At 50.7% G+C, this 17711-nt stretch overlaps 1 protein-coding gene and 1 long non-coding RNA gene across 2 annotated transcripts; one reads left to right on the plus strand and one right to left on the minus strand.

Annotated features, from left to right (window-relative positions):
* Nucleotides 1-5938: 5938 nt before the first annotated feature.
* Nucleotides 5939-15809, plus strand: ANO9 (anoctamin 9). The gene is given in 24 exon segments (XM_065755382.1): nt 5939-6059; nt 6062-6141; nt 6347-6463; nt 6680-6816; nt 7065-7114; nt 7694-7752; nt 7927-8009; nt 9405-9539; nt 9635-9731; nt 10083-10143; nt 10764-10846; nt 11263-11367; nt 11618-11782; nt 11870-11906; nt 12148-12259; nt 12522-12579; nt 12720-12817; nt 13017-13183; nt 13665-13817; nt 14104-14251; nt 14372-14491; nt 14645-14738; nt 14848-14960; nt 15388-15809. Coding segments are annotated over 24 exon segments (2421 nt in total). The 3' UTR covers nt 15416-15809.
* LOC136060656 (uncharacterized) lies at nt 14134-17655 on the minus strand. The gene is made up of 3 exons (XR_010623383.1): nt 17275-17655; nt 14330-14441; nt 14134-14221 (listed from the first exon to the last, which is right to left on the minus strand). It is a non-coding gene; the product is annotated as an uncharacterized LOC136060656 (long non-coding RNA).
* Between the last annotated feature and the right edge of the window lie 56 nt (nt 17656-17711).

The following is a 17711-nucleotide window of genomic DNA, read 5'->3' on the forward strand; positions in this document are numbered from 1 at the left end:
GTACAATGGACGGGCAGAGGGGGGCGGGGCGTCACACAGCGACGCGCAGCACAGCGCAGGGGAGGAAGTGCGCAGGCGCGGAGGGCGCCCCGGGGAAGGGAGGGCGGGCGTCCGCCGTTGCCGGGGTAACTGAGGAGGCGCCTCTGTGTGACAGCATGGACGAGGCGGCCGCGCGGTGGCAGCAAGCAGCCGTGCACAAACGGAGCCGCGAGTATTCGGCGACTGTCGGTGCTGAGCAGCCAGCAGGCGGCATAGCTGGCTGTCAGAAGCTCTGCAAGAGTCGGTGTCAGGGAGGAAACGCAAGTTTTGACACTGATTAAACAACTGAACGACCTCGAGCTTTCCACTCCCGCATCCATTCAGCCGGATGCACAACAAGGCAATGCCCTTCAAACTCTTCCTCTGTGAGAAATCAATCGGAAAATAAAAATAAAATAAAATAAATTAAAAAATAAAAATCCAAGGCCCTGGGGATTGAAAAGAGAAAAATAAATATTTGCTCCACAACACTTAGTGCCTGAAGCAGGTTGTTTGCCGTGCACTGCAAGCTTCCACCTCTCCCTCTTTGATCTCAGCTTCCCACACCGCTGCCCTCAGTACTGTGCCTCCAAAGGCAATGAAATCCAATGCAGTGCGTTGCAGGATGGTTGTGTGAGCAGGGTGTCCATTTGGCCACCTTCCTCCCTGCAAAAGAAGCTAGGTCCTGCCTGGGCGAAGACAAACTCCTCCTGAACTGAAGAAGAAAGGGTTCACTGCTTCTTCTAATTGCCATGCGAGGTCAGATAGCTTGGACAAAAAGCCAATCTGCAAGCACAGGCTCACCTTCCCCGCCAATAAAGCCTCTGAGCTTTGGGACTGTTGCAGGAAGCAGCTGTTGCCTGTGTTCAATTTGCTGGCCTATCTGCAGAGCAAAGTCCTCCCACTCCTCCTTGTCAAAGTTTGCAGGAGAAAGAAAAGAGATTCACAGGTAGAGACACATGTCCCACCCACCCCTAACTCCATTTCCTTGTTACCCAGCAGCACTCAAGTTGGAAAGGTCTTTGGTATTCTGTCAGGAGACGTGGAAAGCACTCTCAGTCCTATCTGACGAGAGCTCACTCTCCCCTCGTGTAAACACACACGTGTCCTCCCACACCCATAGAGAGCAGCTGGTGATTGAGGCCGTTTTCCCCTCCTGGCCAGCCCTACAGATCTCTTCCAGGAGGCTAAAGGTCTGCCCGCTCCTTCCCTCACTTTGCCCTCGGTTTTCAGCATAGCAGGAAATTTGGAAGGCAGCTCTTTTTAGAAAAGATAATAATTGCAGGTCTGATTCAGAGCCACTTGGCAAAGCCACAGAGCAACATCAGCTTGCCTGAGAAAAACACTGTGCAAACGCCTGCAGCACACAGTGATGCACTCAGAGCAGAGGAAAATCCCCAGCAACAGGGGATGACTGACCCTCCCAGGGAAAAACAGCTCTTAGCCCAGACACTGAACAACAGACACAACAGAGATACAGGGAGAGCTGTCAGACAAGGCTTACACGTACCATTTTCTCTGGCCCTTTTCACAAGAAGAGAGTTAAAAGCCTGCTCCATGCCTGAGGTCTGGATGAAGTGAACCTTTGTGATCATAGTAAAACAGCTCTCAGTTATTTGGGTAGGATCTCCAGTGAGCATCTCAACACAAACACGATCAGGAAAGCAGAAGCTGAAGCACTCATGCTCTGGTTAATCCCATCTACTAGAAGTGATGTAAAAGGACAGAGAGGCAGGAGTCCTGTGTGGCTTGGGGCACGTTTAGATGTTCCCCTCCTCAGCCATGAGGGAGCAAATACTTGTTCTTAAGGACTGTAAAATACTTAGGGACTTTCCTGTAACATTTAACATCTGATTCTAATGCCTTCACGCAACAATGCTATTACATACGGAAGAAAGAAGTGCCAGCTCCCAGTGAGATGTAACAAAAAAGGTGTACTGGTTCCTCTAGGAAGCCAAATCTTCCCTGTGCTTTCTGAAATGGAAGTGGAACAGAGCGGCATAGTGTGTCACTGGACAAGGTAGGGAGAAAGGGGGCTGCATTCAAGTGGAGAAAACACAAAGGAGATGCTTCTTGCTTATCTGAAAACTAGTGCTGTGCCTGTTCTCCGTGTCTCAGCTGCTCAAAAGTTTCCCCCAACCTTTCTCAAAGCTGGTTCTACTCCCTCACCACTTGAACCATGGACCTCAAGGTTCACCAAGGTTCAATGCCAAGAATGAAGAAGGTTATTTTAGGTTTAGTGCTTCTTCTTCCTTCCCCTGCCTTTTCTAAGAAGTAGTTTATTGCTTTCTACAGCTTATGCTAATCCTTCCCTCCTCCTTTCAGACTCATTTGGGAACATTCACAGGACACAGCAAGACACATGGGGATGGAGGATGAGGATGGAGCAGTCTTGCTGTTCTCCCCGTGTTGGCAAGAGGAGCCACGAGGGCCAACGCCGCAGGATTCCCTGCCCACACCGCTGGGCGGTACTGGGCTTGCCACTCCTTTGAACGAGGGTGAAGGGCAACTTCCTCGCCTCCTCCTCCTCCCTATCTGCCCATTGCTAGGCAGAGGCAGCTCCCTCCCAAGGCAGGAGGGAGGCCCACACGGAAGTCAAAGGCACCGCTCCCTTCACATGCAACCTCAGGCAGAGTAACAACACTGCAGTGAAACCCCGAAACTTTGGGAGTCGCTCAGCTTGTCCTCAGCCCGACAGATGGATTAAAGAAAAAGCAGAGCAGGAGGAAGAGAAAGACTCCAATTCACCATGCAGGTAGGAAACAAAAACTGATCAGCAATTGCCAACAGGTTGTTTTTCAGCACCTCGGAGCCACCTGTATCTTGGAAATTCAGCGCATTGTAACATTTGAGCTCTACCACTCACATGCTTTCAGCCCTAAGGTACTCAAAACGTACTGCAGAGCTTCGGTTTCTCTTTCCAGTGAGCACTTTCATTCTCACCATGAAGGTGAGATGGGGAAAGAGATGCGTCTTGCTCAGTCTGCAGTATCCCATACCACCTGCAGCCTTGGAATGAGGCAGAGGTGAGCACGCAGCACCCCAAAAGCACAGTGGGGTCAGGGCAGAGGGGCTTTGCGTGTCTGTGCCACACTTCAGAGCTGCCAGAGAAGGGTGGTTTGGTTTCAGAAAAATCTGATGGAATCACATAATCATAGAACGGCTTGAGTTGGAAGGGACATCAAAGATCACATTGTTCCAACCCCCTTCCTCCTAAAGCTTGAAAGAAAAGGCACAGTTTCTGTTCTTCAGAAAGCCAGGCAAACTCTATGACTGGGCCAGCTGGTAGCAGCACAGATATGCTATCTGCCTGTTCAATTAAAGATTGTCACATTTCTTAGGAAAATATGAGGCAAGTTGGAAGAGCTCTAGGGCAAGGGAGGAGGGCACAGGAAGCGCTGGTAAAAACCATCCCCAAGATAAGATAACAGTTTGGACATTGCTGTGTGCGTGACAGGAACCACCCAACCTCTCACCAGACTATGGTGGGGAAGGAAAACAGGGGTGCTGGATCCCACACCCACATCCCTTGTTTCAGTCACTGGCACTTCAACCACACTCCCAACTGAAGGGGACTCCTAAAGGATCGAGCAAAGTTCTTGCACACAGCAGCAGAATACAAGGTGACAAGGACCCATTGATATAGCTGGCGAGAAACCTTGGGCACACAAACCCTCCTTGATATTGAAACACTGCTCATCGTGCACGTTGCTTCCCACACACTTCGGCACAGTGCACCTCCAACCCTGCTCCAAACAGAGCAGGAAAGAGGCTAAATGTGCATCATCCTCTTTGATAGCAAGGATTAGTCCATGGTTTATACAACCATTTCAGAGCCTTGACTGCACATGGGGCTGCCTCATGCTGCCAGAGCAAAGCAGCCATCATCAGGTAGTGTTACCAGGCCCTTGGGTCAAAAAAAAAACAACAAAACATAGGTGTGAGAGTCCCAGTGGTCCCACATCCCTGCCTTCTACAGCTGTCCCTTCACACAAGCCCCATCTGTCCCCATAAAGGGGCTGGGCTCCTGCAGAGCAGCCAAGGCTTAAAGCAGCTTTTGTCTCATGCCCAGCCCCACGTGCAGGGGCTGTCAGCAGTCAGCGTGAATTAAATCTGCTGAAATGCCTCTCCTCTGTCCTAACAGGTTTGCAAATCCCTTTCTGCAGGTGAATGTGATTTTCCATCTGTTCCTGCTCTGGAGGTGGGCACTGGGAATTGCTTTCATTGATCTACATATCATTTTCAAGTTCTTCCCCTCTCCTCATTTTTCAGTCCTATGCAGAGGTACTCAAGGTGCCTGCAGAGGAAGGACCTGGTGGTAAATCCCATTGCTATGAGAACACAGAGACAAACCTACCGAGCTGCTGCAGACCTTGCTCCCACAACATGCTCACTGCCTAGAGGACCATATGCAGGTGACCTGAGAAGCAACCCCACTGATTCACAGCACTCGGCTAGGAAATAATAATAATAACAATAACAATAATAATAATAATAATAATAATAATAATATAAAAACAGTGGGTCCCTCTTGGGATTAAAATCAGTGCTTGTTATTTTGGGAGCATGCAGTCAGCATCAGGTCCAAGAGACCAGCCTTGTTACAGTGGATAGAGGAAAGATGCCGCAATGAAGCTCTGCAGGTCCAGCCCCAGTGCTGAGCACAGCCAGGACAGATACAGGGGTGAACACCAGAGGAACAGCCATATAGAGGTATATCCAGGAACACCCTTAAACCTGTCAAAGAAGCACTTCCTCCTCCACATTGTAGGGATCAGTGGGGAAGCTGAAAAGCTGGCAATGCTACAGGCAGTCTGTGCAGAACGACACTGAGAATCATTAAGGTTGGAAGAGTCCTCTAGGATCATAAAATCTAACTGTCAAATGAGCCAGGCAGGAACAAGACAAAGCAAGCTGCAGAGAGATGCTGCCAGGCTACATCTGTGCCAGCTCTCCCACCCAAAAGCACGCTTATCTTCTCAAGTCTTATTGCTTTGTCTCAGACTCCCCACTGCTTTTCTGCTTCGAGTGAAAACGGGGCCCCAGCTGCACGCAAGAAAGGATTTCACAGAGTATTTCAGCCCTTTCCTCATCCCAGTCTCACCTGCTCCCATAGCCTCATTCCTCAGTGAAAGCTTGAGACCCAGGCTTTAGCTTTACATCATGGCTTGGTTGCACCACCACATCTCCGCTCCTGAGATTACAGCAGGATGAACTTGTCTGTCTGGCAGCTGTTATGACAGGATACAATCTCACAAAGCCTTCGGTGGGAATGCTGGCTGATGATAAGCCCATCCCCTGGCAGCTCCTTCTGTTCTGCAATGCCATGCCTTCGGGAACAGCAGCATAACTGTTTGTGGGGCCACGCTGTGAGTCACATCAAAGAACTGCAAAACAATTAAAAATAAATAAATAAATCAGAGCAGATCTTTATTAAACTCATTGCACTCACTTGGATACAAAGCCCAGCACGCTTTTTTGCCAATCCACTGAAGACTGGTTGGATTAATTCCCCTGTTGCCTAAGCAGCATTTACGGTTGTAGGAACTGGGTGAGTCCACATCAATGAAGCCAGGAAGTGAGGATAAGGACAAAGTGGTTTTGAAGTTGACATGCCCTGGTTTCAGGCACCCACCACCAGGACCAGACCACCCAGGTCCAGGATGCTCCTGCAGCATTCCTCTATGGAGGAGCACCCTGGGCTGGGATGTCGTCCTTGGCAGAGAGCAGCTGCTGCCACAGCATCACCTTAATTGTTTCCTTCAGAACCGCACCACTTTGGTGCTGGAAGTGGAGACCAGGAGCGTATGGTGAAAGGTTTCCAACATGCCTCCTCCCCTGGCATCCCCTTGAGGCACCTGGGAGAGGAAAACTGGGTCAGATGCACCTTGATATTGGGTTATAATGCAATTTTACTTACATGGACTCTGTCTGCTTTGACGTACTGCAAGTATCACAATGCCATCCAGATGTTCACAGAGAGAGCATCTCTCTGTGTCCTGGTACGGAATCTCCCAAGTTGTTCACTGAACATTTTGCTGCTTTTCTCTTCCACAGGACGAAATTCTGTTGACTCCCTGGAGAAATTTTCCCATTGAAGACTCAGACCCATTTGCCAACATGGTAAGCTTTGCATTTAGAGTGAGTTCACAGCTCAAAAATGTGGATTGAGGGGGGGAGGTCAGGGCAGTATCTGCCTTGGTTTCCCCATCCCCACTCTCACTCAGTTCCCAGGACCCCTCTACACGGGCATCAAGAAGAGGCTGAAGCTAAGAGAGAGCTCTCTGCTTGTCAACCCCATTAATTCCCTGGTGTTTTCTATGGTCAGGATGAAGAGAAGTGGGATTTCATCCTTGTGAGTGACATCCATCAAATGGGCAGTGCAAAAGAAATCAAGAGGAAGAAGTTCCTGGATGAGCTGAGCAAGAAGGGGTTCACCATCAAGGTAAGAGGCAGCAGTTACTTGGTAACCTAGGATCACAGCTTAGTTTGGGCTGCTGAAAGAACCCCCAAACCCATCACTGCATCCGTACTGGAGAACACACAGTACGCTCAACCACCAGAGACCCCAGCTCCAGGGGTCGTGCAGCCCCTGGCTTTTGCATCTCTACCTCTTTTTCTGACCACATTGTTCTACTAGCCTTTCTCTTCTACCCACTAGAAAATTGAGGATAAGAAGCTATTTTATGGGGTCCGTGCCCCAAAACACTTCTTCCGGAAATACCAATGGCTCCTGAGGAACCCTGACAGCAGGCTACAAGATCTCAATGCCCAGCAGGACATACCAGTGACCACCAGGTGGGTGCTGAGCTGAGCTTCTAGAGCCTTGCAGTCCCTTACCTCCATGCTAGCATCCATTTTCTATCTCAGCTCACAGTTGTGCCAGACTTTTCCTTCTCCACAGAAAGCCACAGGCTACCATTGGTGCAAGGTGGCCAGCTCCCTGTTTCTTCCCCACTTCCTTCTCTGGACTTTGTGCCCAGCTGTCCAGGGCCACATCACCAGGCTGTATCTGCTGCCTTTAACCCCAGTTTCTCCTTGCTTAGGATACGGCTTGTGAACTTCATCTTGCATAACACAGTGACACCCGATCTCGGTAAGGGAACGGGGCCAGCAGGTCCATACATTCATCCCCTTTATCTCCAAGGCATTGCACAGTCTGGACCAGTAGCACAGCTTCTGCTCTGTGTCAGGCATCCCACCTCTGAGAGTGGGGATGTGACAAAGAGGGGGGATTCAGGATGCAGCTCTGGAAGGTGAATTTGCTTCTCGATCCCGAGGCTGGGAAATTTGGACTGCAGGAATCAACACCCCCTCACCAAGCCCACCACCACTCTCTTATGTCTCCAAAACTGCTTGTCTTTCCCCAAAAAAGGCTTGTCCTTCTCCAGCATTCTGGGATCAGCAGGGGACGTAGAAAGGGTGCTGGCTCTACTGCAGTCTCAAGGGACCTGCCTATCTGGCTCACTCCCAGTCCCAGTGCAGCCTGCAGCAGCCTGGCTGAGCAGCACAACCACAGGGATTAGCACTGATCCCTTCTGAATAGCTCAGCCTCTCCCAGACATTTCTTTCTGCCTCCCCAAAAGCTTTGGGGTGATTCTGCCTGGCAGAAAGCATGCAGGAGAGAGACATACACTTTGTGTCACTAATCCTCCCCATTCCTCTTTGCTACCAGAGAAGCTGCGTGACCTGATGAAGAAGAATGTCTTTGAGGCAGCGTTTCCACTGCACGAGGTGAGGCCAAGCACTCAGGTGTCTAGGAGGAAAAGCCAGAGGAGACAGATGAAATGGGAGAGAGCTCTGGATGACTGGGGCTGCACCAAGATACACCTGGATGAAGGGGTAGCAAGGCTGGGGATTAAGGCTTCCCTAATATTCCAGCGCCTGACTGACTATTCTGTTCTCCAGAAAGAAGAGGCAAGGGAATTCCTGAACGTGAAATGGGCTCGGTGGAGAGATATATTTTGCCAACAGCCAATTGAGAAGATCAGGTAACACAGGCAGAAGAGTCACAGCAGATCCACCAAACCAAAAGACCCCACCTGAAACCCTTCCCAAACTCCTGTGTTGTGATTTTTTTTATCTTAATTTTGAATCGTTGGCTTGTACCTGGCCATTTTTTTTTTACATAGACTGGGCCTTTTCGGAAGCTTGCAAAGTTCATAGCCTAAAGGCTGTCTCGTGGCACCACACTCCATCTGCTAATTTTGCAGAATGAAACAACTCCTGCATCTGCACAGGTTTTAATTAGCCTCTTTCATTGTCAACCACCAGCTCCCACGTTCCACAGGAAGGCAAGATTTGAACAGAGCATCAGTGAACACATTCAGCCTGAGGCTGAGCTTGGGACATTAAAGGCAACAAGGGGCCTATATAAGCATATTAAAACTCAGGGAAGAGCATGGCTTTTATACAAAGGGAGAAAAACTAGCTCTCCGTGGCCAGGAAAAGGAAGGCATGCTACATCATGAGGTTTTCAGTGGGCTCTGTCAGGGAGATAAAATGCTGAAATAGAGATGCATTCTCTGCCCTTAAATGTTTCTTGCAGTTGAAAAGCCTAGCAGGGAGCCTTGATGCATCCACGGTGCTCACTGTGAGACAGAACACCATTTCTAAGGTCAACATGACCTGCTGCTATCACAAAAAGATAAATGGGCTGAGTAAAGAATTATTTTCTTATATAGGCCAGGGAGCACAGCACCACCTCTGAGTGCAGGTAGGGAATGAACGCCATGGAATACAGGAGGGGAAGCAGGTCCATCACCATCATTTCTTACCCACGTCTCCAACCCTCCCCCACACCTGAAGAATTGAGATAATGTTGCCAGAAGAATGAAATGAAAGTACCACAGGGACATAGATGAGCCCTGGAGGGGAAACTGATCTGATTTCAGAACCATTGTACCTTGTGGTCCTCTTATCTTTTCAAAGCCTTTTTGTTCTGTAGACAGTGATTGTAACTTGGCCTCTTAACCACTCCCACTGCTTTTACCTGGCATACGATGAATCTGACCACATCTACTCTTGAGTCAGACCCTCAAGTCATCTCTGTCCCCACAAGAGCCTTGCATTGCTCTCCTTCCCACATTCGCCTCTCACCTGGAGTTGTGCTTTCAGCAGCTCCTTGCTGTAAACCCCCCACTGCAATGACCCCAGTGTTGTTTGCTGCATCCTCACTCATGCAAGGAACCCCAGGATGTCTCTTCACACGTGCTGCTAATGAAATCTGAGGAGAACAACTGCCCACGTTCAGTTCTTCCAGCTTGTTTGGACTGCCTCTCCTGATCCCAGTGCAACCCCCAGACATGCAGACAGCAGTGCCCCTTCTGGAGTTGGTACCCCTTTGGGGGCGAAAGATCCCCAAAGCAAATCTCACTTTCTTCCAGATGCTATTTTGGTGAGAAGGTGGCTCTCTACTTCGCCTGGCTTGGCTGGTACACCTACCTGCTGGGAATTGCTGCGGCAGCTGGACTGGTGGTCTTTGTGGCTGGCTTTTCCATTTTCAACTCCAGCCAGGTGAGGTAAGGAAGTGGAGAATGCCAAATGCACATTCTGTTCAAGAGCCTTTACTATGCGTGCTACTTGCTTTTGCTTCCCTCTACTCCTTTTTCTCTAGCAAGGAGATCTGTGAAGCCAATGACACCATCATGTGCCCACTCTGTGACCAGAAGTGCCCGTTCTGGCTGCTTGCCGACACCTGCATGTATGCCAGGGTAGGTACTCCCCTTCCCAAGGCAGGCTCAAGATGAAGGATGGGGAAACACTCCCAGCTTGTGCTTTGCCCACACCACCAGAAAGAAAAGCCACTCCAGCACACTGGCTTCAACGTGCTGGAGACCTCCACCCCTCTGTAAAATGGAAGAGGTATACCCAGATCACTGCCACCAAGGAAAAGTCATTTACCACAGACTAACAAGCCTCAATTTTCATTACCCTTCCTGTGTTTTGCCCCCCTGCACCATCTTTATCTGTTTCTGGGGAGATCAGGGTGACAAGAGGATGACTAACTGCTGCAGCCTCTACAGCCTGCTGTCCCCATCACGTTCTTCCCTGATCTTCTCCAGATCACTCACATGATTGACAACGAAGGGACAGTTTTGTTTGCCATGTTCATGGCAATCTGGGGTAAGTGTCAATGTCTCAGTGCCAAGTACACAGTGCCTGCCACTATGGCTTCTGGGAAGAGTAGCTGGAAGCAAATAGGACCAGTGCAGCTTCATCGTTCAGGGGCTTTTTAGTCCTTAGCTCCTCTACTTTCAGGGCCAGCAGCTCCCCCTCCAGACAGCACAGGGAATAGAAATCACCCAAGCAATTTCCTTCGGCTTCTTAAACGTTCCTTGATTGAGATCTTTTCTCCTTCACCCACCACAACCTTCCCCAGAGTACCTAACAACCTCTCCCCTGCCTCTCCTGAGCTGGCTGTCTCACCACTGAGGTCTCAGATCTGAGTCTGAGCCGGCTGCAGACATCATCTTGCCCAGCACTGTGGATTGATATATGCAGGAACAAGCTCAGAAAGGTTGATCCAGATTAAAAGAAAAGGTGTCTGTAAATTTGTAGAGGTGTAGCCATGCTGGGGTGCAGGTGCATCCTAGTTGCAGAGACACAGTGCTTGTCCTTCATGGGCCGAGAGCAGTCCAGGCAGATTTGTCATTCAATTAGGTGGTTACATAACAGTCCAGCCTGCTCTGTGGCATGAAGGGATGAATTCTTGTAACCTAGAGCCATCTCCTTTCCCTCCACAGCCACTGTGTTCCTGGAGTTGTGGAAGAGGCAGAGAGCCAAAGTGGTCAACAACTGGGAGCTGTATGGGTGGGATGAGGATGAGGTGAGAAAGCCATCTTTCCTGCTTAGATCTTTCTACTTGAGGGCAGGTTACAGCTGGGCTTGCAGACATTACTTGTTCAGATCCACAGAGAGGTCTCTCTGCCATCTAATGGAAACACTTGAACAAGGGGAAAAGCCAACATCTGGAGCCTTTGCCCCAAGGGAAACAGAACCCTCCAGAGATCTGAGCAGACGCTAGGCACCTGTCTGCATTGCTAGTCACCTCTTCAGCTGCACAAGGGCCTAAACTCAATGGGCACTGGCCATGCTGTTGGGTATTCAGCCCTGTCCTCTGACTCTGATCATTCCATACTGCCATTTACACAGCCACCCTTAGGCTTTCCAGTACCTGGGCATGGCTCTATTGAAACCTTCTTTTCCTGTACATGAGAGATAGACTTTTTTATTCTTCCTCAGGAGGAGCTGGCTATGGAGCTGATCAACAATTTGCAGCATGAACCTCGGCGGTATCGGCACTCTTACTGGCGCAGCACCATTGTGCTCCTCTTGGTTCTGCTCATGGTAAGTGCCAGGGGGAACTTGAGGTAGGAAGAGGCAAACCCTCAACACTGTCCTTTCTCCTCATGGGACAAGTAGACAAGTAGAGGTAGACATGTCTGCATTAGGAACATCTAATCCATTGCTGAAGAGCACTGGCTTCTACCTGAAGCCATGTCCTGATGAGCTCTGGTGATTTCTGAAGTACTCATTCGGGATGGAGCACATATCCTTTCCTCATAGCTTCTCACCTCCCCACTGCCCTCCTCCACAGATCGTTGTACTGATTGGCATTGCCCACGCGCTCGTTATTTACCGAGTGGTCGCCACGGCTCTCTTCTCCCAGAGTGACTCTGAGTTCTTCCGTGAGCAGGCTAACCTGGTGGCAGTAATAACAGGGGCTGTGCTGCACTACATCACCATTGTTGTCATGACCAAGGTGCAGACTGCAGCATGCAAAGGGGGGTGGGTCTTGCCTTTTTCCATCATCAATTCTCCCTTCTTGTTTTATTCCTCTCTCCTGCAGATCAACAGGCGTGTGGCCCTCTTCCTCTGTGACCTTGGTAAGGGAAACTAGAGATTGCCCCCACTTGCACCCCACAGAACCAAGTTTCCCAGTGGTACCTCCATCAAAGACCGTAGGGCAGCTCCCCCTTAGTTCCCAAAAGCACTGGGCAAGTCTTGGGGCCTCCTTCCTTCCTCCACCACTGCAAAGCATCTGCCAGGCTGTTCTTGCCATGGGATCCATGGGGAGTGGGATAAGGTTCCACCTCTGTGCAATCAACACCTCCTTCCTGTCCCCAGAGAAACCACGGACCTTCTCCCAGCGTGAGAACAACTTTACCATAAAGATCTTCATCTTCCAGTTTTTGACGAACTTTTCTTCACTCATCTACATTGCTTTCTTTCTGGGGAGGTAAGTGTTGGGAGGGATCCAAGGGGACCCCAGCACATCTACTTTCCCCTCCAGGATGCCTGGCAGAAGTGAGACGGGAGCAAACCATCTGGGGCCTCAGCAGGACCATGGCTTTTCCCCAAGGACCTGGTGGATGAGAAAATCCCTTTGCCTAGGCTAATGCCTGGAGGATGGTGCCCTCCATCCTATAGATGGATGTTCATCCAGAGAGGAATCAAAGGTGGGTCTCAACAGGTACCACTCTTCTTGCTTCCCTACTCAGGATCAACGGCCACCCAGGGAACTACGTGCGCATTGCTGGCAAGTGGAGGCTGGAGGAGGTGAGAGACTTGACACAAAAACCTCTGACCCCAAACCACAGATTGTACCTTGCCTCTCCCCCATTGCCCAGCAAGGCACAACCAAATTCCAGCGTGGCCAAGCAGCCCCTCAGAATTTTCTCCTCTCACCCCTTTCACAGTGCCACCCCAGCGGCTGCATCACTGACCTCTTCATCCAGATGGCCATCATCATGATGCTCAAGCAAACCATCAGCAATGTTGTGGAGTATCTTGCCCCGTAAGCCTTCTTCTAGCCTTTGGAATGCTCGCTGGTGTTCTTGCAGGATGGCTTCCCATTTCTTACAGGGAGTAACCCTGGCCTTCAGACCAAGATTTCCTCCTTTTCCCCATCTCAGATCTCCAGGGCTGCCCCTGCCAGTAGTTTAGTCCTGCCATTCTTTGCAGACAGCAATACAAATTACTCTCTCCCATTGCAGCTGGCTAGCCCACAAAATACGCAAGAGGCAGAAGCACTCCAAGAAGAAAAACCTGGTGCTGGGGGAGGAGGAGGAGGTTGAAGACCCCTGCAAAAAGCAGTGGCTCAGCAACTATCAACTCAACGAGGTCAACATCTTCAGCTTGTTTGATGAGTTCTTGGAGATTGGTACGTAGGGGAGGAGAAGATGGGCAAGGCAGGATGCTGTGTGCAGTGCCACGAATCCTCCTTGTGTGGAAATAGCATGATGCACAGGAGAGTGCTGAGACTCTGCTCCAGGCCCAACCCCACTAAAGAGATCATTCCCAAAGCAAGATAGGGTAGGCAACCGTGTTGGCTTTGGGTCCTTGACTGGGACATTCCTCACCTCCTAGGAGCATCAAGGAGGTGTCTGTTAGCCCAGGGTAGTCCCTTTGCTGGCTCAACCAGTATGCCCACAGATCCCCCTCTCTGATAGCCCTGGGATAAGTGGATGTCTCCTGTGGGGGTATGGAGTCCCCAAGACAGGTTTATCTCCCCCTTTCAATCCTGCAAATTCTCTCTGACACAAGCCACAAATCAGGAATAACCCAGACAGCAGCTGAGTTCCTGGGAGATGTCCCCTCCATGGTGGCTCCCCACCAGCACCCAGCATTTCCCCCCTCTGCAGTGATCCAGTACAGCTTCACCACCATTTTTGTTGCTGCCTTTCCCCTGGCCCCGTTGCTGGCGTTCTTCAACAACCTCTTTGAGATCCGCCTGGATGCCATCAAGATGATGCGGCTGCACCGGCGCATGGTGCCCAGGAAGGCCAATGACATTGGTGAGATGGGGCCCTCGAGAACTGCTGCTCATGTGAATATTGTTGGTGCTCTTTCCAACATGAAGGGGTCTTGAGCATTCCTTTGACTGTGGAGATAGCAGAGCTCAGGGAGAGCTGTGGGCTGGGGAAAAGCAAATTTCAGACCTTTCAGAGGATGAGGGGCACTTGGGACTCTCCTTCCTTGACCCAATCTTCCCTCTGTGCCAAACTCGTTCATGAGCTGGGGCTGCACGTGCAACCCATGAGCAAGCTACCAAGGGAGCATCACCAACCTTCTCCCCTGCAGGAATTTGGCTGCAGGTCCTGGAAGCCATCGGCATCCTGGCTGTCATAGGGAATGGACTCGTGATTGCCATCACATCTGACTTCATCCCCGTGCAGGTCTACAAGTACACATACAGCCCCTGCATGACACAAAACAGCACTACTGTTGAGTGAGTGCACCCGGTCAGCTGTCCCAACACTGCCACAAGCTCCCTCAGCATGACCACAAAACAGGAGCTTCATCTCACCACTGGGCTGATGTGCACTGATGTGCTCTTTTACCCTTGCAGCTGCTTGACCGGTTACATCAACCACAGCCTCTCCATCTTCCACATTAAGGACTTCGAGCTAGACACGCATCTGGCCAAAGACATTGAAAATTTGGTCAAGAATGGGACCACAGTGTGCAGGTAACAGCAATCATTGCTTGGTAGCACCCCTGGCAGCCCCTCACCATGGCATCCAGCTCTGTGTGTGAAGACACCAGAGCTCTTCTCAGGCCCCAGAGGAGGGAGCAATGCCTGACAAGGAGAGGGACTGGCACTGATGGGGCTCTGCTGCAGGTACCGGGATTACAGGAATGCCGATGACTACAGCTACACTGTCCAGTTCTGGCATGTCTTCGCAGCCCGGCTCGCCTTCCTCATCCTCTTTGAGGCGAGTACTAGGGCAGGGGGGAGGCAGGGGGCCAACGGGGTGATGGTGGCATGTTAAGTGGCCTTGAGAGCTCCTCACTGCCCACAGTGACTCTGTTTGCCTCCTGCAGCACGTGGCTCTGTGTGTCAAACTGATTGCAGCCTGGTACGTCCCTGATGTGCCCCAGTCAGTTAAGAATCATCTTCTGGATGAAAAACACAACAACCTTCGGAAAGAACTCAGGTGGGTCATGCCCCAGAAGGTGCTAAGGGCAATCATGTAGGATTAGTCCACGCTAGAGCCTCACAATGGGGTCAGTACCCATCACCGCCCCAGGACATGCCTCTTTGGTGACAGAGGCACATGTAGCTCTGAGCAGACCCTTTGGGATGCAGCTTCTACCCCACTTTGAGTCCAGCCACTGCTACCTTGGGCTTGTAGCACTACATGTTCATTTTAAGATGGACTGCATTAGCCATAGATGAGGGCACAGTTCCCTCCAGGCCTGCAGCATCACTGCCCAGCCAAGGTGCCTGGCTTTTAGATGTCTGAAGGCCAATAAATTATATTTGTCAAAAGGTCCTATTCCCACTCAGAACATTGTTCCCACATCCCCATTTCTTCCCATTCAAAAGGTCCAACTCACACTCCACTTTCCTTTTTTCCCCAGCATGATGGAGTACTCCACTGAGGTATAGCCTCCTCTCACTGAAGAAAGTGAAACACGGACTTGAGCCTTTTTCCCCAGCCTGCCAGCACAGCCAGAGGGACAGCCACGTGCTCTGGCTGTCACCAAGCATGGACTTGAACTGGGGAGCACAGAGGTGATAGCAGCTTCACCGGAGCAGGATGCTTTTGACTGGTACAGGCACAAAGAGGAAGAAAGTGGCAGCAGAGGTGGGAACAGCATCTTCCCAGCACGCTCAGCAGGTGGGGAAGGGCTTTGGCACAATGGAGCCAGCCTCCTCCACAGTCCTCAGCACTACGTGGGGATCTCAGCACGCTTGGCAGCATCCAGCCACCACTGGGCAAGCATGACAGTGGTCTGCAGGAGATGACCTGGCTTCCACATCAGTCATCACCTTCACGTGCCACGTGGCATCACGCGAGAAAGTGGCTACCTCATTCCAGGTTCCCTCTCCAGCTCTTCCTTGCACTTTGGCCCCTTCTTCCTCTGCTTTCAGTGACATCCCTGCTCACACACCGTCAAGAAGATTCAGTCCTCCCTCTTTCATCCTCCTCACAGTACAGCTACTGCACAGCTGTGGTTCCACAACCCATCTTTTTCCCAAACCTCAGGAAGTCACATTTGTTATTCTTGTTGTCTTTTGCACCCTGAAAAGTGGTCAGTAAACACAGTGACCGTACAAATACGAGCAGACTCAGCCACTGTGAGACACTGCATTCACACTGCTCTCTTTCCTGCCTCCTCTTCCCTATCATTCACTCCCACCTCTTTTTTCTTCACGTAGATAGAAAAAGAAAGGCTGCAGCTTAAGCATTTGTGCTTAGCACGGTGCTAGGGTGGGGTGAGATTGACCATGCAAAGTGGGAAGAACATTTTAACTCACTGGGCTGACACAAGTCCATAGAGCTACAGAGAAGATCCTGAGTCACAAGGCTAGAAAGCGTTACCTCTTGCTACAGAGCACAATCCATTAGCCTAAATCCAAGCCCCGCCAACTTGGTGTTTCTTCACCTCTTTCCTTACAGCCCTACAACAGCAAACACAAGAGTTTGCTTATGGCTTTAATCCCCTCCCCTATCAAATAGCCTCACTGAATAGAATGTGGGAGTTACACAGGTGCCACAGTGCAAGCGTGTAATAAACACACAGCCACCGTATGAACTCAGAACCATGCAAACAAGCAAAGCTGAGCAGCACAGCTCAGGATCAGCTACTTCATTAGGGCTGATCCTTCATGTTCTATAATTAAAAGTCAGGCTAGCCCGAGCCCCTGCTGCATACACAGCGATATTTCTGCCCAGAAATGTACATGGTACGCTTGTCAAGGGATGCCCCACATCTTGCCCTCATATAGGCCCTACCAGGAGCTGTAGGGTGGCAGCTCACCGTGCAGACGGCCCCGTAACAGGCGTTGATCCCTGCAGTCCCGATGCAGAGTTAATTTTTAACTCGTCGTAAAGGGGAACAGCACTGCGACGGAATGCAGATAGAAAGAGCCGTGCTGGGGGCAGAGCACTGCAAGCTCAGTACAGAAAGTCTGGAATAAACCGAAAGCACTGCCTGTGTTTTAAAGGAAAAAAACTAAAACAACAGCAACAAAGTCTCCTAGAAAGAGAAACGGAAGCGCTCTGCTGGAGTGGGGCTTTTCAGAAGGAAATAATCGCTTTTGGAAACAGCCACTTTTCTTCCCTTTCAACCCCAAATGGCGCAACTACCCTATGGAAGGCTCCAGTGTTTTCAGTGCTGTCAGACGATGCTCTGCCACTGACCGTCCACCAAACACCAACGTAACCAGCACCTGACTTTAATTTTGGCTTTGATTACCTCGATAGCAATTATCACAGCCATCACTTGCTGCCCGCATCTCACCTGGCTCCAGCTCCCCATACAAGCTGGAGAAATGACTCCACTGAACAAGCTTTGCCCTGCTGACACTCCTTGTCCACTCCACACCATTGGAGACTCTCCTTGACCGAGCTCCAGAGCTCGTGGGTGCTCAGCAAACCACAACCCCGGATCACAGCACAGCCCTGCATGGAGCAGACACCCCCGAGCCCCCGTGCAGCCCGGAGAGCCGGTATTACCGGTGGGTGCAGGTTTAGTCTCGCCCCAATGTCTCTTCCAGCTGCAAGGAGCAGTGCAGGAGCTCCCTGAGGTTGGCAGGTCGGTTGGCTTGCCTCCCCTCTCCATTTTTCTCTCTCTTTTTTCTTTTTCCCCTCCCATAAAGCTGAGCTTATTTAGGTGTGTTTTTTTTTTCTCTCCCACAGGTGGAGGTGGAGCAGCAGGGAGGGTGGGAGGGAAAGAGG

This window comes from Cyrtonyx montezumae, unplaced genomic scaffold, assembly GCF_038088225.1.
Source record: "Cyrtonyx montezumae isolate F1298 unplaced genomic scaffold, pur_monq_1.0 scaffold_10, whole genome shotgun sequence".
Classification (NCBI taxonomy): domain Eukaryota; kingdom Metazoa; phylum Chordata; class Aves; order Galliformes; family Odontophoridae; genus Cyrtonyx; species Cyrtonyx montezumae.